Raw genomic sequence first — 23,422 nt, forward strand, 5'->3', positions numbered from 1 at the left:
TGTCGCCAAAGGTGAATTTGAACCACATTATTGCTAGCCCAGTGTGAGGCTAATCTTACCCCCTCCCTCTTAGTGTGGATAATATCGTTTGTTAAAAAAAAAATTAAAATGATAAAACTACCCTCAATTTAATAAATAATATGCCAAAATGATTCGACAATAATTGAGGGTATTTTTGTCATTTTATTTTTATTTAATGGAGATTTTCCACAGAAGGACCAAAGTGATTGATGATAGACAAACTCATAGACCCAATTCTATCGATTTCAAATCTCAGAAATCAAAATGAGGAATTATGCAAATCTTAAAGACCATTTTGGGTAAAAAGCCTACAACATGATGTTGAAGAGTTGATATTAAAGCAAACCCATTCCGGCAGATTCCCTGATACCTTTAAGGCAGGGGTTCGAAACCAGTTGAGAGCACTTTGTGGCCAGAGGCAAGCCGAACCGCAAGAGAGATTAGACCCACCCTTCAGTGTGTTGGGACACTTCATGGTCTTCACCAAAACACCAAACATATTCTCTCAAACGCCAGTTCCTTCGGAATTATTGGGCAAAACGCTTTATGCAAGAGCAACTCCAATAGCCAGCCTTCCGAACTACGAGTAGCTAGTTACTTGGTTCGTGTGGTGCAAGTTCAAAAGAAGGATATGATAAAACCCAACACGATTCACTACCAACATTGTCCCAACTTAACTATATATTACTAAGTGTAGAGTTCCATACAAGACCTCGGTGATATTAAGAGTGAAACTCTCACATATAAGCTGTATATTATTTTGTTACATTTCCGACGTGAGACTTTATTCTCCAATAGAACTCGTTAGTGCAAGTCTACAAGATCCTACAACAATTGTTTACTACATATACATTATACAACAATTGATGGACTTGGCAAGAATTTGCACCTAAAGAATTGCTTCCTACATATGCATTATACATTATACAACAAAACCAAACAAAGCAAAAGTGAAAAATTAAAAATTGTTGGCTCAGGTAACAACTGATGCAGAATCTGTTACATTTTGGAAATGGAAACTGATTGATTATATGCTGTATCTCATCCTTCTTCCTTCGGAAGGTGCGCTCAACCTGAATATCGATTTAATGCCCAACCTGAAACGGAATACAGAATTACAGATTTTACATCTTATTTCGAAACTGGTGGAAGGAAATAGATGGTGAAAAGCCAAAACAACAGAACACGAGTGAATAAGTTTTGCTAAAGTCAGAAAACCGATGTATAATATTCGACGAAAGAGAATGAGTTGAACTGAAATATGATTTCATCGAAATCAAATTTTAAACTGACATGTCTTCAATGTTGGATTTACTACAATTTCGCGTAACTGGCTATTGATGAAGCTCATGGGATAATCCAAGCAATTATTTGTGTGCGAAGAATAAATCCAAAAAAGAAAACGTCAGAGAAAACAAAACTCGGAATATTTCTGCTAAATTGCTGGCATCAACGACTTTACCAGAATTAGTGAGTTGGGCGATGTCAGTTGATCCTATACATGATAAAGACAGACTGGAAGGATCAGGCTGGTGGCAGTGGACGCCGACAAGTTGGGCACTCCATCTTTATATCCATCCACCTTTGTAAACAACCCGAGTGAAAGCAATGATCACATGGTGTCACCTGCAAAGGAAATAGAACATTAAATCAAGCACCTAAGTTTGGGTACTTACATTACAATATAAAACATGCCATCACAATACCATGCGATCGTTTGAACGTTGTGTGAGATCAACTGCGGTCATGCAAATGACACAATCTGTGGTGCGATTCGTATTCTGATCAAGCCTTCTACAGTAGCTATATTTTTCAGGTAGAATCTGCAACCCATCAAACAGAAATGAGATATAAATATAATTACACTTCCACACACCAAAAAAAAAAAAAAAAGGCTTGTTATACTAGCTGCACATAAACTACATTATTTTGATAATAAAAAAAGGAGCTCAAATGTTAACACAAAATTGGGGTGTGAAGCACGATATTGTTTACAGACCTTCAAGATGGGAATTTAAAAAGCATTTAGTTACAATCTTTTTTATGTGATCATAATATTAGTATTCTATATGAAAAGAAGTTTGTTACTGTGCGATTGAAACAAGCAATTTGTATTATATTCCAAACGAATAAACCTGCTCCTTGCTTGGGGGCAATTCCTCAACAAGTTACCCATATAATTAACATTCCTTCATAATACAGCAATGATGACTGTCTTGATGCGAGGTTGTTTGTGTGTCATTGTGCGTCAAAAGCGGAGTGTCAAGGAAAAGAATTCCCAGGAAGATATAAATGACCAGAGTTAGATCGAACCTGACGAGGAATGAACCACCGCGAGCCAAGATAGTGCTGAAGAAGAAGAATGGATGCTTGCAGTCCAATAAATACACCCAAACAAATACACCAACTCTTGTCAGGCTCAATGCGCATGAAGTTGTTAGGGCAACCAAATATGTATAATGGGATTGCAAGCCGCGTAACAGTCATGCCCAAGATGTAATGAGGATGCAAAGGTTTTCTTGAATCACGAATGACATTGGTGATTATTTGAGGTATCCAAAAGGAGTACATAAGGAGAAGAATAGGTCTCAGGAAGTTATGGAACTCATACATGAGCAGAATGCCTCCCAAAAGAATCCCATCTGCAAATAATTATACAGTTAGATAAAGCCTATAATTTGAAACAAAGACTCATAAGCTAGAATATTTTCAGTCAACAGTATAAACCTAAGAGGGAAATCAAAGAGCACACATCATAGGTTGCAAAAGAAAGAACATATTTCTTAATTATTGGATTTAATTTCCTGGTGTTATGGAATTAAGATTACTTTCCCATTTCTAGTAAATTTAGGATTCTTTTTCGTTTATTGTAGGAATAGGTTATTATAAATAGGTGCGTTGTAATTCAATGTTGGGAGATTCAAAATAATTGATTAAACAAACCTTCTTCATGCGTATCTTCTTTTCTAGAGTTCTGTTCTAATGATGTGCTTCTAAATTCTCCTTGACCTATCTCTTTCGGTTTTTTAGATCCAAACCCTGATTTCTGGTTGCTTGTGCTACATCAATTGGTATCAAAGTCAATTAAGGATGAACAAGTACTAGAATTTAGGGTTTGGAAGGGATTCTAGAAGAACAAGAATTAGAGCTCAAGATAAGAGAATTTGGAGAATTTTAGAATTCAGAGACAGAAGAAACAGATAGGTCGAGGAGAGATCTAGAACAGAAGGGAAGATTAGGTTTAGAAGACAGAGGCAAGAGACAACTCAGGGAGATGATTTCATTCATCAATCAAGTGTCTCAATATTAAATCGCAAAACACCTGTTCATAATAATCTAATCGTACAACGAACATGAAGAATCCTAAATCTACTAGAATAGGAAAGTAATCTTAATTCCATAACAATTATGAAATTCAACAATGGAGGAAAATAAATAAAAATATTCCTAATATATTATTCTGTATCAGATACATTGGATTTAAGGGGCTGTTTGTAGGTCTACAAAGTCATCCCATTCATTGTCTACGTTGCTTAATTGTTTCTTTCCATTAAATTAATCAAGTTCTATTTTCAGAAAAACTAATCAAGTTCTACCAAATTACATATTTCTTGAAACAACAAGAGAACTGGTGACAACCCTCCCCAAATTATCCTCCAGTCTTTTTTGGATGCAACTTTTCTACCTTATTGCACTGGGTAAAACAAATAACTTACCAAATGGGCTTTAAAATCAAAACTTGATGAATGGCATTCCACATGCAAACAAAGAAGCATATATTCCAAATTAGTACTTACAGAAACGGCTATATAGAACTGAAAGCTCACGCCTCATCGTCTCCCAACCTTCCCCGCTATTTGTAGGCCTCCTGGCTTTCCATATAGCAAGAAGATATCTCATCTCAAATATTGAGAAGACAACAAACTTGAAAAAAGCGGCAGTCGCAAAAGCATTAAACAAGGATTCTGTATGAACAAGAAACAAGGTTAAAATATATAGTTAATAAGGAGAAAAAAGAGGTTAATGTCTAAAAATACTGTTAATAAGCAAAAACTAACATGTGATAAACAAATGAGGTAATTATAGAGGACATGGGCACAATAATATTAAGCATGTGAAGAAAGATGCTCAAAAATAGGACATGTAATCTATAAACATAACAGACGATACACGTGTATCAGTCTGTAACAAACTCAATTTGGGGTCTTGAGAAAAAGATTTCTTATGTGGAAGCATGCACTTTGCAGTGACATTTTTGAAAAGCCCACCAGGATTTATTTTCTTCAGAAATCTATGTTCCAAAAAGCTGCTAAAGTTAGTGAAAACAATATTCAAAGTAGTTGCAATCAGTTTCTTATCTTAAATAAGAGCATTTATCTCTATTTGCTGCTTTACAACAACAAGGCCCTAACCCACTAAGTGGGGTCAGCTATATGATTCCTGGAATGCCATTGCACTCAGTTTTGTGCCATGTCAAAAGACACGAGTTGCTCATTGTAATCTTAACCCCAATACTTCCTGATCACAATAATTTTAGCTTTTGTAGTGACTATACTTAATCACAACTGCTTCAGAGCAAGTGTCTGGCTAGTATACTAACACTCCTAGGATTGGAAACATTTACAACAAGCAGGTAGTGAATCTCAACCAAACTTACCAACAAGTATTCCTGCAGTCAAATGTAGAAGGCAGAGATAAGCATCCATGATAGCCTGTTGGCCAATCATTAGAATCGAAACTTTGGCAGCCCCCTGAAAAGTGCACTTGTAAATACAAATGGCATGTATTGTTAAAATCCCCTTTTTTTTTTTTTTTTTTTTTTGTATGTTCAGACAAAAGTTCTTACTGAATGAGTGTTGCTATGTTCCATTTGCCGAATTAAGAGAAGAACTTGGAGAAAAGAGACCTGAGGAAATACGTTAAGGAATATGCTAACACAAATATGGCATAAAACATTGAAATTAACCTGAAATACAATGATAAATAAAGGATACAAAGGTGACCATCAAAGTATAGTTCACTGCTTTGTTGTAGTACACCTCCACATTGACAGAAGTAGCATTTAATATCAAGGGAGAGAAGCAATCTCCATCATCATCCACTGAAGGACTCTCCATCAACGATTCTATATGGTATCGATCACGATCTCCATCTAATAAAGATTTGTAGAAATTTGAATGAGTCTTGAACTTTAGAAACAAACAAACAAACAAATAATTATGTCCATTCACAACCTAGACCAAAAGGTTTTGACCTCCCACATGCACAAGCCCCTCCATTCATTAAGTTTATCCATTTATTCAGTAAAAAAAACTAACAAAAAGTAGGCACAATTAAACACTAAAGATGCTATGAGCACGTTCAGTATTAAAGAAAATAAAAGATTATATGAAAGAAACGAATCATGACATGGGCAAGAATTACACGATGAAGATGGTACATTACATAAGCATTATGTCCACTTATGTGAAAATCATAGACTATCAATTAAAAGTGCTTCTGAATCGTATCTTATCAGGAAAACTGTTGGCAGGAAATGTGAAACTAACTTTAGAGATTCTGTCCAAAAAGATTAGAGATTCTGTAGTTTCCAAGAAAAGGGATGGTGGGGCAGCAATTAAAAGGGAAGAAAGAATCCATACGCTGAGAAAACTCAAATACCATTATGGGCGGATGAGACACGTGAAACTTGGCCCGCGATTTCTATATTACAGTGTTTCTCCATTTCATAGATTGGAGCTGCAGTATGAGCAAAATAAAATTATCATAACATGATAAAAGCAATATGAAAATAATTCATAGTGAAGTATAAGAAATTACAATGTTTTTTCCTCCATATCTTATCTCTAGGAGATTCTTGGAAAACCTGGGAAGAGAAAACTCCAAGCTGTTGCAAAGGTAACATGTAACGTGTGAGTAGTTGAAACCTCTGTAATTGCATTTCACTTTCTAAATTAATGACTATTACAAGCACTAACATCTTTCATATATTTTTGGCACTCCAGATTACAAAAATCAACATGACTAGCAGCACCGAGCAAACACCAAGGGATAATGCATACGATTACAGAAAGCGGAGTTATAAGGCTTCATAACAATGAATTGAACAAAAAATTACCATATGATACGGATTTGACAATAAATATTCTTCTGCTTGGCTTGACTCTCCCTCTTTTCCACTGCAAAATGATAAGAGCACATATTTTGTTTCCTTAAAGAGATGGAGCACATATCCATAACAGAAGATATTAAATGCAAGCGGGTTTAAACAATTAATCAATGAAATGGACGAAAAGCCTTCAATAACTGAACCAGGAAAAATTACCTGTGAGCTACCATTCGAAGTTGTCTAAATGGCCATATAAATACACCCTCCACCCTGATTTGAACACCACCAACATTGTGTTCATTGTCAAACACATCATGGAAAATAATTACCCCCTATTGTCAGCCAAATGAAGAAGTAGACTGTTATTTTAAAAAGAACGATAATAACTTGAAAAGTTAACACTAAAACAATTGAAAGAAATAGTTCTATAGTTATGTAGTCCATGAGAAGATAGCATATTTGAGCCTTTTGGCTGCTCATTTAATATATGACAATTTAAAGATGATCAGAGCCCATCACAAGGATATCATACAAGTGCAAATGCACCCCGATGTGATATGGAGAAACTGAAGCAGGTGCAGCAGGAACTGTATACAAGATTCTAAATTTAACACTTGAGAGCTTCAAAATATCTATTAACTCATAATGCAATCTGAAGCAGGCCCTCAAGCTAACAAGAAAAGATAAAGTGCTAAATCATCAAGCCTCTAACGCTAGAGGGAAAATATTTGACTGCTAATCCATGGAGAACATATCTCACAAGAGGAATTTATCATGATATAAAGAATCCTGAGGCATTGCCACATTGGCCTGTCCTGGCAAAGGCCTCCTAGGTTTATGCCATTTGTGTGCATGGAAACCACCCATCTAACATCTATACATAACTAAATTCAGTCACATTAGACAAAACTCACCCTCCCACCACCTGTATGTATAGATAAGCATATTCATTAACAAATATATATATATATATATATATTGGACGTGCCATTTGTCTTGCTGATATCATGCATAATTCCGGTCTTCGTTCTCGATAAAACCCTCTTTATATGTTATGAATTAAGGTATATATACAGATGCAGACCTTACTTTGATATGATAGTCAGTATGGGTTCCAACTGCTCACCTGCACGTAATGTACGCCAGTTATTTTTGTCGGCATGCTAACCAATTCAATGATACTGTTGCCATGGGAATTCCTAAAATCCGGAAATCTGGAAGAGCTATTTGTTGAATCAGGAAACTTCCAAGTCCCTGCAACTCACATGTAAATATATTATGTCTCAGCAGGTCAAGAAATCATTTTACAGGCTTAGTTTTATCCATTAATGTTTACAGTAAGGTTCTTGAAAATCATGTGGACAATGCGGAAAACATTGATTCATGCCGGAGAAGACAGAAAGAAAGGATTCATACATTTCAAAAGATTCATTGCCGTTAATTATTTAGATAATTCATAATCTTAGACTGTATCTAATGAGACTGTGTTGTATGGAATATGTCTTTGGGTTCCCTTTGGATGTCTGTATCTTCAGAATGTATGCATACAATCCAGAGGCTTATGCCAGTCATCATCCATTGGGATAGAGTTCGTTTTCAGGCTGTATTGTATGATTGGAATTCTACTGCTGTACGCTAGGTTTTGTTGGTCTGCTGACATCTCCTTTGCTTAGCTATGCAGTCTTTGTTGGTTTGTTTAGCTAGTAAGCCTAGTATATTCTACATAGATTAGCAGTCTTTGTTGGTTTGTTTAGCTAGTAAGCCTAGTATATTCTACATAGATTAGCAATCTTTGTTGGTTTGTTTAGCTAGTCAGCCTAGTTTATTCTACATATATTTGTGGGAAAACATTTTCCCTGTGTTGTCCTGTTCTTGTTTAATGAATTATGTTTCTTGAATTAAGAAAAATAGCATGGTTAAGAGAAAGAATAAATATTTTGCAACTTCTGCTTCTAATCCAATTACTTCAGCAATAAGCTTCATGATACAAAATTCTAATGAGAACAATAAGAATATCTTATGATCCAGTTAGCAATGAACAAACTTTGAACAAGTAATAGCGGCAATAACTAACATTATTCAAAAGTATGATAAGTTACAAACCTCTGTAAGTTCCTGTTATATTCCATGTAGAAAATGGTCCCAAATCAATTTCATCTTTTTTAACAAATAGCCACTGCAAAAAGAAAATTTTTGAGGAATTTAAAAGGTTGGTTTGTTCAATTTCATACCATTCCAAAACAAATTTTGGTCATAAACCTACTTCCTCATAAAAAGTATACGGATATGTCAAACAAATTATATCAATGCCATGTAATTGAAAAAATTACTGATTAACAGCAAGCGACATTTTTCTTTTATTTGGGGAGGGGAATGGCGAGAGTCAAACTCTTGCCGTGTTGCGGGGATAAGTGTTCTTTTATCTAAATTATAAGCCGCCACATACAGATGCATTTAATGCAGCCCATAAAATGGGCACAACCAAGGAAGTAACAAGCAGACAGAAATATTGCAGGACATGTAAGTCATTGCTCGTATAGTTTAAGTGATTATATCAACATTCCAAGTGAAACACCACTATTGCGGTTCTCTAACTAAACTAACTCGGAACTAAAAATAACGATGGGCTGCAGAACTCAGTATCTACAACTAAATTAACTACGGACCATGACTTTTTGAAGCAGCTGGGTTCATAACAAAGGTTCACAACATGAATGTTTAAGTTTTCTAGCAACTATAACACCAATATTGAGCTCTCCATTAACCTATCTCTAGAAACATGAACTTTGATTTTACATTTATCATCGCATCTACATCCTTCCCATGAGTTAATATAGCTAGTAAATATTATATAAATATTTACATACACACAAACACAAATAGCACTTGGCAGATCAAATTCACATTTCCAACTGAAATTCAGAACCTTTACCCTAAAAACGTCATAAAATTCAATCACAAACAACCAAATGCAACAAAACTAAGCATAGAAAAGAAAAAAAACCCAAAATTTCGACTACCAACCTCATCGCCCCATGATCGAGCTCGTTCCCGCAAGGGTCGAAGACCGGCCACCGGCGGCAAAAGCACAAAAGCAACCCAAACCCAGAATACAACCCAGTACAGCTTGCTCCGCCGAGACCACAAACACCCCAAATTCCTCACGACCCCCGAACCAAACCCCATAAATCCCATCCCTGAAATTCAACTCCGAATTTCCACCGCCACCGCCAAGCCTCTGTGTTGGGAAAGAAATCGAAAAAACGAAGAGAAAAACAGGAAACACATTGGAGTATACAGCTTATGAGAGGGGGGTTTTGCTTCAATTGGAGTCAAGGATTGGAGGAAGTTACCAGCCGATCAAATGGAGAAAGTGAAAGCACAACGACTAATTGACTTCTTAATTATTCTCAAGCAACAACAAGGAAAACTAATAACAAAGGAATATCAAATTAGAATAAGTATTTAATTTGAATATCTATTAAATAATATTAGTAATAATTATTGTGGGTTGGAGGTTAAGAGGGTTGGTTCGAGAGCTTAAGAGGAAGACGAAGGCGTGGAAATGGTGGTTGACATGTCCACTGGTTTTTGTATTCTGGTCTTTGGTAAATGGAGGTCAGAGTGGGCGAGGCTTCTTCGGGGCAAGGTAGGTGTACGCGCCTCATCAAAGAGGAGTTTTTCACCGTAACATGGTACATTAATTGTTTTTTATATACGTGATTGAGGAATTTTATTTTTTAAATTATTAATTTTTTAATGTATATATTTTAATATTTATATAATGACACGTGAATGTATCTTCCCTTGTTCGGTGCCTCGATAAAATTGATGAACGGGTTAAATTGATAAAATTAAAAATTTATGTGGTATAATATGGAAAATTAAAATTTCAAGACTTATTTTGTAAATGATTTCTAAAGTTTAGAGTGTAAAACGGAATTAATACTAAATTTTTCATGTCAACTCATTATTTTACTAAACAAACATTAAATACATTTCTAAGACCATCTCCAGGTTTTGAGTTAATTTTTAATTTAAAAAATTTAGATTTTAAGTGAGAAACAGTTTTTCCACTCAACTTTTTTGGGTAAAATTTTTAGTCCGAGATTATTAAAAAATAAATTTAGGATAATTTTTTTCTTAAAATGAACAAACGATATTATCTACATTAAAAGGAAGGGGATAAACTTAACCTCCTAATGGGTTAGCAATAATGTGGTTCAAATTCGTCTTTGGTGAGAATCGAACCTAAGAATATTTAGATTTTGATAAATATTGAAAAATTACTAGACCGACACCATGAAACTCGTGGAAGTCTATGAAAGAAATTTTTTTTAATTATTTTAGTCGTTGTATTTAAATTTGAACCGTTACATTTGTTCATATTAGATCTTAGCCGTTGGATTTAATAAATTTATAAATATGAAATTAAAAAAAAATTACACATATATGCAGGATTGGAAAAAGTTCCTGAAATCCCGAACCAAACCAAAAAAGTCCAAAACCAAAATTTCCGAGATAATATACTGAACCGACCCGAAATTTTAACACGGAAATCGGTATTGTCTCTTCAATGTTTCGGTAATCCCATACGGAACTGAAAATAAATTATATATATATATATATTATTGTACATTTGAATTGTTGCTAACTACTAGTAGCAATATAATTGGTGTGGTCTACAGGTAGTTATAGCCATTTGCTCCATTTGTTCAACGCTACCGTCCAACTCTGGGATTTCAAAAATTTAACTCTACCATTTGGTTTACAGAGAGTAACCATAGCCCTTTTATCGCCACATCTACCAGTACGAACCTCTCACACACTTCTCAACCAAATGTGTTTATTTCTTCAACACGAAATAAAAAAATTGTATTGTTAGTTTTCCAACATATTAGGTTTATAACTTATTTTTTTTTCTTTTGGGTTTGTTACTTATTTTATTTTGGTTGCATGTTAATTTGACTTTGTGTGAATGATTGTTATTTCAATTTGTATGAACTTTGAGACTATCGAAAATATTTCGGGAATCCTGAAACTTAGGAATATCGAAATTTCGGTTTGGAATTGGTCTTCAAATTTCCGTCCTGAAAACTTTCGGTTTGGGATTCGTGTCACGCCCCGACCTGTGAATAAAGACTATTCACGAGTTAGGGTGTGAGTCATATCTTAGCTATAGAAATAAATTCTACAACCAAGATATGGTGGAAAATAAAATTAGTTTGACACGATTACACCATACATCATATAACAAATCTTACATAATAAAAGCTTGAGTTTACTACATATAATTTATTGAGTGCGCAGCGGAAATAAAATATTAGTATACAAAATTAATTCATAACAAAAGTACCAACTAAATTGAAATGAGTAGCTCTTGCAAATACATAAAATGTATGCAATGAGATGCACAAATGTACTCACTCCCTTCTAATCCCGTCAACACATACCTAAGGCACCCAAGCTTGTACGTTCCATATTATGCTCATACCACTTGGCTCCGAATACCTTAGAATATGAGTTAACTCCCGTTCATCCCTTAACCCCAATTTTTGTAATTAAACTCTCATTTTCCACTTTATTATATAGGCACTTCCCTTGACGCCCAATTGTATATTCAAGCCCTTCCCCCGACGCTTGACATAAACAAGATTTCATTATTTTTATAATCAACAATTTGTATACTCAAGCCTTGCACCCTATGCCTGACATATACTAGGTTCATTATTTTATATTCAAGGCAAACTTCAGCCCTTGAATATCCTCACAACTTAAACACTTTACTTAAGTGAGCACTTGACACAACACAACTCTTTTTCTTGCTTTGCATGAATAAACATGTATATGTCAAGTTCATATAGATATCCATACTCACATTTTATCTAACAAACGTGCAAGCTTCAATATAAATCAAATTGATTAGTAACAAAAGTAGTATAATCATAATATTAATAACAAAATAATAATCTTCAATATAAATGATAAGCAATATGTTACCATTTCCTCATTTTTTTTATATACTAAAATTCTACATATGTAATAGAGTCAGGATTGCTGAAGCCAAAGAAACTCGAGATCTTGGCCATGCAAAGAGGTTGGCATAGAAAGCTAGCTCAACTGAACATTAGCTGTTCGAACTGGGGTACAAGTCAGCACATAGATTGGATTGTCGTTGTTTTTGGATATGTTATACAGGAGATGATAAGGAACAACTTTTGTGAAGGAAGTGTTTCGATCAGAGCTACAAAAAAATGAGGTTTTGGTACTCATAACATGGCTGTCCAGTTTTTTGCGGGATTAGAGACTGAGTTGGTATTTCAATTATTGGACGGTTGCACCGTTGGATTTTCCTGAAATTTGGATATATCATGGTAGAGAGACAGACGAACAACTTTCATGAAGAAAGTACTATGATAGAATCTATGAATGATGGTGTTTTAGTTTGTTAAATAGGTGGAAGAATTTCTAGTTTTTGGATATCTTTCTTTTGATAAATGAAAATGACGATGAGTTTGGTGGAGAGATTTGTTGGGTATTGTCTCATGTATTTTTTTTGGGATTTGTTTCACAATTATTGTACATCATTCTCAAGTGAAATAAATGGATATTTTTGATGGTTTGGTGGGGATGCTTCTTATGGCAATGATCTCAAAATGTAAATGCATAAACAACACAAGATTTAAGTGATTCGCCAAATCGACTACATCCACTGGGGTTTTCTTTCATTGTATTTCACTATATATGAGAAACTTACAAATACAATGAAAGATGGCTTAAAGCCCTAAGAACATGTACAAGAAAAATAGAAAGGTAATATGAAAGGGAGGATGGTTTTTTGTTAGAGTTGTTCTTTTTCTTTTCTTCTTCTTCTTCTTCTTCTCTCTTTTTTCCCTGTCCTCTGTTGGTTTTTGCTCATTTCTTTATAAAGATTGCATGACATCTTCATTCCCATCTAGTTGAGGAGAAAGCTTCCAAGTGTGCCAATAGAAAGAAACCAAGTATTGTGCTAATCATTACCATGAAATGTGTTCCAATAACAAGGCAACAAACGTTGTCCTAATCATTAAACATGATATGTGTTCCAATGGAAAAACAACTAATGTTAGATTAATCATGAATTAATGAATATCATGCAAGATGTTCCTTGCATCAAAGGCCACGTCCAAACTCTAAGGAATATGAATCCCACCCATTCTCACCTCATTGGAAGATTTGGAACAAAATTGAATAGAGAATATTGTAGCCAAATGATTAAGATTCCTCTTAGCCTACTGAATCAACGCTCTAAAACCACAAAACATTGCCAACTCATGCACTTAGACACGTATAAGCCAAAGGCTTCCCACCTCCACATTTAGAGTGGTGAATAATCACCAAATCATTAACTCCTAATGATTTCAAACTTGCTAACTCACTCTTAAGTAGACTTCCATCTCTTCACCTCATCATTAACTTCTATTAATTTCCAACTTCCACCTCATTCTTGGGAGAAAAATGAACCAAGCAAAAACTACTTAAATAATCCCACCTGAAGCTTGGCTATAGCAATGATAATTGCCATTAGCAAGTAAAAACAACTTTAAGGCCTACCAAAAACAATCTAATACATATATAAGTTATGTACAAAATTACAAAACCACAATGAGGATGGCAAACACTAGAAACCTCTCTAGTTGGAGAAATTTGAGTTTAAAAGTACTAGCTAGGCTTAGATATATTCTTGTAGTGAAAGAATCTCTGCTAACTTACATGCTAAAAATACGAGTTTTTTTTGTACTCATAGCGTATATAAGGAACCCAATAAAATTATTACATAAAAATAACTTCGCACATACATACATATATATATATATAACTATTTTTTAAATACGAAGTATTACAATTCGGGATCCCATACCAAACCACCCATTCATATATGGTGGGCCGTCCCACTAACTCAACGGGAATTTTGGTCTAAATTTGTCCAAAAAAAAGAATTTTGGGTTAAAACTCATATTTGACTCAATGGTTTGAGCAAATTGGGTAGGTTTAGAACCTAAAATTTGAGTTTTTCTCCAACGGGTTAGAGTAGGTCTAAAGAGTAAAGGAGAATAAGTAGCAATTTATGTAATTCGAAAAAGAGCATTGGAGATGTAAAATGAATAGATGGAATATGGAGATGCTAGGGAGTGGTTTAATTCTCAGATTAAAGTTCTTGGAAGGGGTGCCAAAACTGAGTAATGCACTGGTTGACAACCTCCTCCTACTAGATAGGTGAGACCATGAGACTCCAATGGTGAAAATGACAAAACATAGTCATAAACGCGCCAGATAGGGGTCGAACCTATGACCTTCTGCTTAGGAAACAGACGCTCTATCCACTGAGCTACAGGCGCTTGATGTCATGGACGTGTATTTGAACATGGTATTTCAATTTTCAAATCTCTGTTAGCCGTTTTCTTTTCTCCTCGCACCTTTTGGTTTGACCACATTGCGAACTTCTACATTATGGAATTAGATCCTCTTAGGATCACCTCATTAGGAATTCAGGAAATCAATTAATATCAATCATTTATCAAAGATCGTGTGATTATAATTGAATGTTTTTTATATTTTCAAAAGTAAAACAGTCTAATTTTGCTTGAAAAATATAAAATAAAAAAAATTATGACCGCACGATCTTTGATGAACGGTTATTATTAATTGATCCCAAGATCCCGGTGAGGGGCTATAAAGAGGATCTAATTCCGTACATAATACAGTCGTCACAGCTGACGGCTCCAGATGAAAAACGTGATTGAAATTCTATGCTTCTTCTTCTTCTCCATCTTCCCTTTCTCCAGCAGCTTCACTCGTTGCCCTTCTTTGCTCATTTCCAATCTATATATAGTGCTTCTAATATTTTCGTAACACAAAGAAAACCAAATCCCAGAAATAATCTCACACTTTTAAGTCCTCAAAAACCCTAGAAGTTTCAAACTTCCACCCCCAATGGAACCATTGGGATCTTATTCCTCTTCCTCTTCAGCCTCCTCCACCACCAAGTACTTGTCCCAAACCATCCAACCAACAAAGGGTTCAACTTCAAACTCAAAGCAGCTTCCCCATCACCATTCATCACTCCACTCGGTTCAATAATCTTCGTCGAAGCCATGGAAGAAGCCTGCGGTTGCACCACTCCCACCAACCCCACCAAGAATCTACAAAGTTGACCCCATTAACTTCAGGGAGCTTGTCCAGCGCCTCACCTGCGCGCCGGAGTTTATGGAGACTCGGTCTCTCCAGAGCGTAGCGCCTCCCACGATCGATATCCGTGTGTCTTCTGTACCAAATCATGTCCATTCTTCACCAGAAATTGGCTCTCCATTTTCTGTTATGTACAAGGACTTGTTGGATACTTTGGAGCTGAGTCCAATGCCTCGCCATCAGAAGGTGCATGATAGCACAGTGGACTCATCAGAGACTGAATTGGCAGTCCCCGTCTTCCCATCATTGGTTTTCCTTCCCTCTGCTCAGCCCAGGGACCCTGTCCAGTATCACCCTCGAATAGTATTTTTGCGATGAGGCTTAATGTCAAGGTTTTAGGGACTGGGCGGCCTCTACTAAATGGGTCAATAGTATCATAATTTAACCACTTACAGACTTACTAAAGGTTTCGATGCAATTGAAAAGTGATTATATTTTTATTTTTGTAGGTTTTCGATGTGGGACATTTCACATTCTTTTACACTTAAAATTAGTAACACTTGAATTGGGATCACTAATGGAAAATCCCAAAGTGAAGTCCCGAGCTAGGGACACCCGCAACCCCGAAGTTTGAGGTCTCAAGTCGGGAAACCCGAATGAAATAATAATTAAGGATTCTTGATGTGGTGTTGTCTTCGGGTGTGGCCCACTAATGAGTGGTCTCAGGTAGGAGGGATTTTTCATTCCTATCAATTCCCTTCAAATTCCCTCAAAATGAAAAATCATTCATATCTAATTTCATTATACCTTGAATTTTATGAGTTACCGAACTCAATCCATTCCTAAAAAAACTAGACAAGCTCTGAACAAAGGGCTTAAAAGAAGATAACAAGGTCTTTTGACCATAGCACAGTCCAAGTCGTGGCAAAAATATATCATACACGGTCTTTTAACTGTTTTTACCGCATATAATATAGCATTTTAACAATTTAACCCGCCCAGCTAACTACCATTTGAAAAATATCATAATTTACTAGTTCCAATTGCATCTTTAAAATATTACTTATATTTACTTTTTCCCATTCCATAGATAAGGGCACACAGATGAAACTGAATATGTGTTTCTGCATAATCTGAGAAAATCATCCATCTATATATACGCAAAGAACAACACATCTTCCAGTTTCCACAGCCACAATTACAAATCTGAATTACTTTTAGCCGGGGAATTCTTTCAAGCGTTTATGGTAACCAGTAACAAGACTGTTAGCACAAAAAGTAAAAAAACTATGAGCAGCCTAGCGGAAGTTCCTTGTTCTTCATGTCCCTTCTGAAGTTGAGGATGATATCGGCCAATATTATGGTCGTGCAGAGCTATTGGTCCCAGTAGTTTCTAAGTTGCGACATGTGGAGCAAAAGTTCATCCCTGCCCAAGCCAGTTACACTGCTAGTCATGATCCACGGAGGAGGTACGCGGTAGTTGTCATTGATAAACTGTTGAAAATCCCTGAGGTTCTCATCTGCCCTTTTACCTTTGCCCGCCCTCATTTTGTCACACTTGGTGAAGACAAAAGTCATGGGTATCTAAAAGAAGAAAGAGCATACAAATTATGAGCAATTTATGAAGAGGTTAACATAAAGGTAATTCATATCGAAGAGCCGTGTACATTGTTACGTCCAAGCCAATTAGCGCAGTCTAGGTCGATTTTCTGAGGCGGAACACTAGCATCAACAAGGAGTAGGACGGTAACAAGAGTATCTCTGCTCAAAAAGAAACCTTTTGTGAATGCAGACCAATCCATTCGAGCAGCATCTGGAGCTTTAGCAAACCTACCAACAAAGAAATCACTAGACATAAGAAAATGAAAAAGAGGAGGAGGCAAATGTATTTTATCAATTACTGTATATCGATACAGAAACTATAAAGAATACTGAAATAACAGGATTAATTCCTTATTGTTCTGCATTAAATGTTTTACTTATGTATGAATTCAACAAACATTAGAAAAAAGCAATTAAAGGAATTTAGCAATCTCGTAAGCAAACAGCTGGTACCAGAACAGCAACCCACGTTAAAATTGAAAGTTTTAAACTTCAAAAGAACGACAACCAGAAAATGGAAAGGGCCACCTAACTATGCTCTTGACTGATCGTTCAGTGATAATCTCTACGTCACAAAATAAGGTCTCTTAGTCAATGTTAGCATGAATTATGTCTAAATTTGTTAAATGAGGATAAAGATGAGTACATGCTCAGCTATGTCCATGGAGTTCAGCTTATATAAAATTCAGCTTAAACTACAGGTTCATAAAAGTAACCATTTTCCAGTGTCATTGAGTGACATGATGGAAATTTAGTAGCTTAGATTAAAAACTATTGGGCCCATTAAGAATAATATCATAGGACATAGATATTCAGCATTTGTAAAAACCTCAAGTCACCAACGCCCTGACCCCGACAACCTGGGACTTGGGATACTACAGAGAGTTGGTTGGCAAGTGTGCTGTATTCATTACGATGCTGCAGGCAGTGGAATACATGTCATACATTATGCAGGATAACAGTTTGTAAGTGAAAACTTAGTTTCATGTGTGTAGAGCGTCTTCCTATACTAATTTGTATTCTTCATTAGTTCACTGATACATATACTGACTTGCATTGTAGGAAGAAACCCAAACCCAACTGATCCAGCGCTAATTCCCATAAAGTTTGAAATTTTCTTGAGCGATGCACAAATCAGTCCAAACAGTCGCAAATGGAGATAACATAACCTAGGAGATAAAAGGTCAAAAGCTGAAACTCTCTTTGCATACAAAAGAAGGAAGGGCCTTACCCATAACCAGGCAAATCCACAAAGTACCAACTTTTGTTGACCAAGAAATGATTGATGAGCTTAGTCTTCCCTGCACAAATTTCACAAAAATAAGCAAAACCCAGATACCAAAACACATTCAAACTTTAAAAAATTCGAACCTTTAAGAAAATCAGAAACCTGGTTTCTTAGATGTAAGAGCAACATCCTTCTTGCGAACCAAGGAATTAATGAGTGAGGACTTGCCCACATTGGACCGACCCAGAATAGCGAATTCGGGTCGATCATGTTTTGGGCAATCCTTAGCTCTGGCACTGCTTTTCACGAACTCCACCTCCTTAATCTTGGCATCACCAGCGTACGGTCCGAGCACAATGTTCGAACCGGGTAGGACCATATTTTCGGTCACCTCCTCGGCCGGGTCGACCCCGGGCGACATGAACAGGACGTTCTTGTCCAGGATTGTTGAGTTAGCCTTGGCCTTTGGAGCAAGGACATGGCGTTTTGGGTTTGGGTTTTGGCTCGGATGGGTTGGGTTTGAGAGGAGGGTTCGGAAGGAGAGGGTGGAAGGTTGGGTTTTGATAGGTGGGGAAAGAGGCAGTGATAAGAAGGAAGTGATTTGCAGGGTTAGGAGGCGGTTTCTGAGTAACATTGTATGGGTTCAAGAGAGGTTTTATTTTGTGAGGTTATGGAAAAGGCTATTTTTGTGACAATGGAGGCTTGGATTTTTTCTATTACTGTTCAGTTCGGTTCTGTTTATCTTTCAGTTCTTTTCGATTCGGTTTTGTTGGTTTGGTTTTTTTTACCTTAAAATTTTTTAAACATGGAAATCTGCAAATTGGTACTCCAAGTCTTCAAACAATTGAAACTCCATCATTAATTGACCTGTAACAAATAAAATTAATGGGGTAGATGTCATATGATGCATCAAGGTTTATGAGGATTTGAGGAGAACGAGAATGATAGCCACTAAGAAATTACCCCAGTCATTAAGGCTCCAACCAATATGCTAATCATATCTTAATTCAAGTCTTTGGCCTTAGAGAAAACACATTAATCATAAAGAAAAACTTACTTGGGAAACTAGAAGCGGAAACACCGACCCTAATGATTGTTCAGCTTTTCTATCAGCAGTCATCAAGGTAATGACAAAGCGAGGATGGTTTGCTAGGAGCCGAACAATCTTCCAGAACATTTAACAAACACCTTCCCTGCATCCCGTGTATCAGCCTTCAAATTGTTCACCACGTCCTGCAATTTCGAAACTTTAACAATAAACATCAACTTCTACGATGAACAACACTCAACTCAACAAATCAAGGTTTCCAATTCACTGAAATTTTACAAAGCAGGGTTTAACTGGGTTTTTTTTCCCGCACTTTCTATAGAGATAAAACACAGCATGACAGTGTTTACAAAAAATCAAAAGCAAACTCGATAAAGCTTCAAACCTTCCTGCGACTAACTTTTTTCATTAATGAAGCATATAACGTTGAATTAGATGCCATTTCCTTCGACTAACTCTTTTCAATTCAATTGAATCAGTTCAATTCAACAATTATATAATCATTATTATTACATTGGAACAAAATTCATTGAATGCACACTTGTAATATCATAATCCATACAAAAAAATTAATTGCTGAAACAGAAGTGTAAATTCGATCAAACCGGAGAGTGCTAACTGCAACAGCCCATCATTCAATAGTTACAATACTAGCTAAAGCTAAAACATGAACCTCCAGAAACTGAAAACAAAAATAAAAAGACATTCTTCATTATATTTCAGTTTTACATTAAATTTGGGTAAAAAGTAGAGATTAATGCGTTGCCAAATGCATCCCTATTGAAACTTTACTGGCAGAAAGGATGAAAGGGAAAATATTGAGCTAAAGTGGAGACAGAGAAGGGTAAGCGCTGACCTTGATGGTGGTGAGCGCACTGCAGTACCTGCTGCAAGTGAAGTGGATGAGGTCGGCAGAAATGGATGGCTTTCAAGTTAAAACCCTCTTCTTCTGGTTTCTGCTTCTGGATATGGAGAGAGAGACCGCAAATTGAAAAAACAGACGGGGATGTAATTCTTTCGGGTTCTTCATTTTTAACTTTATTTTGTATTTATTATTTTTTTTAAAGGAAAATACTTGACCCCATCCATATATTTCATTATTTGTAAATAACGTATTTTTACGTAAAAATTTTAGAACAAAAATCATTCTTTTTTTTTTTTAATTTTCATTAAATATCATCAATGTATTGAATCATCTAAATTTATAGAACAAGTTAACTGTGAGTGTTAAGTAATATATTCATAATGAACCGTTCATTTATTTGATATATTTTGACGACTAAAATTCTTCGATTTGAATTGTAGCAATGACCAAGGACTAAAATGGGACAACACATTATTAAGTTCGAGGACTAAAGAAACTAACATGGAAGTCTTTCAGACAAATTATTTTTGGAGAAAGAAACAAAGTTTTATTGCTTCTGAGAACAAAGAAAAACACAAGTTAAAATCGAGAAAACAAATAGAGTCCCCCTGAAATTGAGACAGTTAGAAAAACTTTTATTGCTGACTGTTGCAGCTTTCCAGTCAAGCCAAAAACTTGTCTCCTCTGCTGCCGGAAAATCCTCATAGACTATCCTATTTCTTTCCATCCACATTACCTAGAACATAACCAAAACCGTGCAGCCCCATAAAGTCTTAGTTTTCTTCCCCAGGTAAGAGCAAGCTATGGATACAAACCAACTAATCCGAAATTCCCTAAACAAATGCAGCCATATATTCAAAGTCACCGGACAACGTAAAAATATGCCATCAGCAGACACCATTGAGGGCATAGGTTAGAATTGGGTCTCCTTTTTTGAAGCATGTTGCAAGTGTTAACCTTCCCATGAGCCGCTAACCAAGTAAAGACTTTGACTTCATGGGGCGCTTTAAATTTCCAAATCAAACCATAAGGCTGAAACCCATAGATTCATTCCTTTTTTTTAAAACGCAGCAACAAAATTTCATGGATAAGCTACCTGATGCAGAATGCACTTATACCAAATATGTCAAAAGATATGACAAAGCTACTTATCCATGAGTTCTAAAGAGACCGAGGCCCAAAATGATGCCCAGAAGTCTACCTGATGCAGAATGGACCAGGATTATCGTAATATAGGGTTTTCTGGTTCTCAAGTATTTTTACTTATGCGTTAACTTTGCTTATGCTCCGGGTATTATTATCTCAGGGTTTTCAAAGCTAGGATTGTTTTAGTAATTTAGTTACACAGGGCTTGTTATCCAGTTTTTGTTCTATAAATCAAGACCTAAGAAAGATAAAAAACTGATGCAGTTAACAAATAAGGGAGATCTTTTATCATCTTCGTCTGAGATCTGAGCACCGTGCTCCGGCTTTTGTTGTCTACATCCATTCATAGAAAACTTTCTAGTTTTTTAGCTAGTTCCAGTCAGGGTCATATGCTTTCTCAATATGAAATATTGTTCTTAGAATTCTGAATACTTTCTTAACTCAAATTTTGTTTTTGGGTTATAATTTGGGGATTTAGGTAGTATTATTTTCTTTTCCAATGTCAGTAATCTCAGTTATTTTTCTATTTTTAGTATTGCTTTTTTTTATTTTTATTTTATTTTTTTATGATGTCAAATTCATCTATCCACTCGTCTACTTCATGGTCTATCTTTGTGTGCAGATTCTATTCTTTTTCCTGAAGTTCCAATTGCTCTCAGGTTGTCCAGCCATCTTCTGCTTGGTGTGCCCCCAAGTGTAAATTCTCATGTTTTAGCTCTAGTTATCATGGTAAAATTGAACGCTGAAATTTGTTATTGATCCGTCTGGAATCCAATAATCTGTAAATATGATTGCTGGTGGCGATTCCTTATTTTAACTTATAAGCAAAATTAGTTTTTTCCCAATGTCATTAAGCTGCAGAAGAAAGCTATGAGTGGTATGCCTGTTATCATATTAAAGTTGGGTGTTTCTGTCCTCAATGATTTGATTTGTTCATTTGGAATTTTTTTTCTTCATGTTGAAGAGGTTGGTCCCTGTTGTGCAGTTATGTGGATGGTTTTGTGGTTTCTTTATTTCTTTGATCCATGGAATGACTTGGGACACTACGAATTTTCTGATGTACCGTATTCATTCTCTACTATTTCAGTGGTGATCCTCAAACATTGGGCCAATCAGTAACACCTCTGGAAGTGCATGATATGTATGAGGGGATACCTGGAACTTCAGAAACCATACAACTCCTCGTCTTTCTTTTTAAAGTCTTGTCCTAATTATTCTTCATTTACCATGTATAAGCAAGGAGGTTCTATTCTGTTTTTTTTTTTTTTTCGTTGTTGTTGAGGGGTGGAGGGAAGTGCGATTCATGTACAATTCTGTATAATACAATTCTTGCCTCCAGATGAATTTTTTTTTTTTATACCCCTTTTGAACAGAATGATGTCCTAGCTGCAAATACTGATTTTGTTACATATGCTCAAGCTCCATCAACTCCTGGACTATTTGAAGAGTCAAACCTGTTTGCGGTTCAGGAGCCTATGGCCTGCAGCGATCACTTGGATTTTGAAGACCGTAATTTATCAAATTTAGCATCCATGGGCGGCTCAGAAAATGCTGGTCGTATGTCAGGTCCGCGTTGTGGGGATGATAGTACAATGGTTTCTCCCAACGAGAATGGCTACCATTTGGGCGATATGGAGATCAAACAAACAAAGCCACAGGAGCATGAGCTGATTGAATCCATTTCTCCAGTATTAGAATGTTTAAATGGGACAGTTGGTGCATTGGATAGCCATATATACTGGTACAGTAATTATACTTAGACGTATGTGTATCCAATTACTGCAAGTCATTTATTGGTTTATTTTGGAAGACCAGTAGAAATGTGAACGATTGATTTACTTCACAAAATCTGTACAAGCCACCTGAATTCGTTTTGATGTTTATCAGGCATGTCAGCAGAACTGATTTATCTGCACACTGGAACATTTGATACAAGTACAACAAGGGTTTCCGAAAATGAGCAAAACAATGTTTCTGCGGTACCATTGAAGGATGTAGAATCCTCTCTGGAGCCAAATTTTACTAAAGAAATTGAACCCCTTCGAAGCACTGAACCTGTAATAATGAGATATTTACAAGGTGTCAGCTGATGTTTAACGTCCGGTCAAGGCTTATGGATAAAACTGATGATGAAGATGCGTTGCTACAGATGGATGCATTATGCAGGTCACCAAATAATAAGTTGGACGCCCAACCCATGGAGGTGGATGCACTGATAGTGGAGGCAAGCATCCA

General features: G+C 36.0%; 4 protein-coding genes and 1 non-coding gene across 9 annotated transcripts; 2 read left to right on the forward strand and 3 right to left on the reverse strand.

Moving 5' to 3' along the window:
- Positions 1-738: 738 nt before the first annotated feature.
- On the reverse strand, positions 739-9,793 carry LOC103928854 (transmembrane E3 ubiquitin-protein ligase FLY2). Of its 2 annotated transcripts, none has more exons than XM_048584034.1 (15): positions 9,155-9,793; positions 8,234-8,306; positions 7,257-7,384; positions 6,347-6,462; positions 6,140-6,200; positions 5,842-5,908; positions 5,683-5,760; positions 5,016-5,173; positions 4,868-4,927; positions 4,679-4,784; positions 3,819-3,986; positions 2,335-2,663; positions 1,728-1,844; positions 1,484-1,647; positions 739-1,118 (listed from the first exon to the last, which is right to left on the reverse strand). In XM_048584034.1, the coding sequence occupies exons 1-14, from the start codon at positions 9,323-9,325 to the stop codon at positions 1,546-1,548; spliced, it is 1,734 nt and encodes a 577-aa protein (XP_048439991.1). In that variant the 5' UTR covers positions 9,326-9,793; the 3' UTR covers positions 739-1,118; positions 1,484-1,545. The 2 variants fall into 2 exon arrangements, with proteins under 2 accessions (XP_048439991.1, XP_009336232.2); XM_009337957.3 differs by having other exon boundaries at positions 4,679-4,772; positions 9,155-9,792.
- On the forward strand, positions 9,696-15,925 carry LOC103928862. The gene is made up of 2 exons (XM_048583832.1): positions 9,696-9,779; positions 15,263-15,925. The coding sequence occupies exons 1-2, from the start codon at positions 9,696-9,698 to the stop codon at positions 15,674-15,676; spliced, it is 498 nt and encodes a 165-aa protein (XP_048439789.1). The 3' UTR covers positions 15,677-15,925.
- TRNAR-CCU lies at positions 14,436-14,508 on the reverse strand. The gene has a single exon. It is a non-coding gene; the product is annotated as a tRNA-Arg (tRNA).
- A 507-nt stretch (positions 15,926-16,432) lies between the features above and the next one.
- LOC103928853 (GTP-binding protein At2g22870) lies at positions 16,433-20,218 on the reverse strand. Of its 3 annotated transcripts, XM_048584143.1 has the most exons (7): positions 20,033-20,218; positions 19,782-19,858; positions 19,186-19,361; positions 18,291-18,995; positions 18,132-18,201; positions 16,966-17,128; positions 16,433-16,882 (listed from the first exon to the last, which is right to left on the reverse strand). In XM_048584143.1, exons 4-7 carry the CDS (start codon positions 18,760-18,762, stop codon positions 16,673-16,675), a joined length of 915 nt encoding a protein of 304 aa, XP_048440100.1. In that variant the 5' UTR covers positions 18,763-18,995; positions 19,186-19,361; positions 19,782-19,858; positions 20,033-20,218; the 3' UTR covers positions 16,433-16,672. The 3 variants fall into 3 exon arrangements, with proteins under 3 accessions (XP_048440100.1, XP_009336229.2, XP_009336230.2); XM_009337954.3 differs by lacking the exon at positions 19,782-19,858; XM_009337955.3 differs by lacking the exon at positions 19,782-19,858 and having other exon boundaries at positions 19,186-19,375.
- An 878-nt stretch (positions 20,219-21,096) lies between these two features.
- Positions 21,097-23,253, forward strand: LOC125477182. Of its 2 annotated transcripts, XR_007258348.1 has the most exons (3): positions 21,097-21,571; positions 21,810-22,928; positions 23,075-23,253. XR_007258348.1 is itself a non-coding variant. In XM_048584148.1 (2 exons), exons 1-2 carry the CDS (start codon positions 22,663-22,665, stop codon positions 23,115-23,117), a joined length of 309 nt encoding a protein of 102 aa, XP_048440105.1. In that variant the 5' UTR covers positions 21,743-22,662; the 3' UTR covers positions 23,118-23,253. The 2 variants fall into 2 exon arrangements, 1 of the variants encoding a protein (XP_048440105.1); XM_048584148.1 differs by lacking the exon at positions 21,097-21,571 and having other exon boundaries at positions 21,743-22,928.
- The last annotated feature ends 169 nt before the right edge of the window (positions 23,254-23,422 follow it).

Source organism: the organism of the source record quoted next, unplaced genomic scaffold (genome assembly GCF_019419815.1).
Source record: "Pyrus x bretschneideri cultivar Hongxiangsu unplaced genomic scaffold, Pyrus_bretschneideri_v1 Contig20, whole genome shotgun sequence".
NCBI classification, from domain to species: domain Eukaryota; kingdom Viridiplantae; phylum Streptophyta; class Magnoliopsida; order Rosales; family Rosaceae; genus Pyrus; species Pyrus x bretschneideri.

Excerpts from the sequence above, each read along its gene's own strand:
- LOC103928854 (XM_048584034.1), bottom strand. The coding sequence starts at position 9,325 with ATGGGATTTATGGGGTTTGGTTCGGGGGTCGTGAGGAATTTGGGGTGT. Across the intron at positions 5,174-5,682 it reads TGTCTCATCCGCCCATAATG|ATGGAGATCGTGATCGATAC; the intron begins GTATTTGAGTTT and ends AATCTTTATTAG. Across the intron at positions 2,664-3,818 it reads AGTTCTATATAGCCGTTTCT|ATGGGATTCTTTTGGGAGGC; the intron begins GTAAGTACTAAT and ends AATTATTTGCAG.
- LOC103928862 (XM_048583832.1), top strand. The coding sequence starts at position 9,696 with ATGGTGGTTGACATGTCCACTGGTTTTTGTATTCTGGTCTTTGGTAAA. Across the intron at positions 9,780-15,262 it reads CGAGGCTTCTTCGGGGCAAG|CCATGGAAGAAGCCTGCGGT; the intron begins GTAGGTGTACGC and ends TCTTCGTCGAAG.
- LOC103928853 (XM_009337954.3), bottom strand. The coding sequence starts at position 18,762 with ATGTTACTCAGAAACCGCCTCCTAACCCTGCAAATCACTTCCTTCTTA. Across the intron at positions 17,129-18,131 it reads GTGGATTTGCCTGGTTATGG|GTTTGCTAAAGCTCCAGATG; the intron begins GTAAGGCCCTTC and ends CTTTGTTGGTAG. Across the intron at positions 16,883-16,965 it reads ATTGGCTTGGACGTAACAAT|ATACCCATGACTTTTGTCTT; the intron begins GTACACGGCTCT and ends TTCTTCTTTTAG.
- LOC125477182 (XM_048584148.1), top strand. The coding sequence starts at position 22,663 with ATGGCCTGCAGCGATCACTTGGATTTTGAAGACCGTAATTTATCAAAT. Across the intron at positions 22,929-23,074 it reads TTGGATAGCCATATATACTG|GCATGTCAGCAGAACTGATT; the intron begins GTACAGTAATTA and ends GATGTTTATCAG.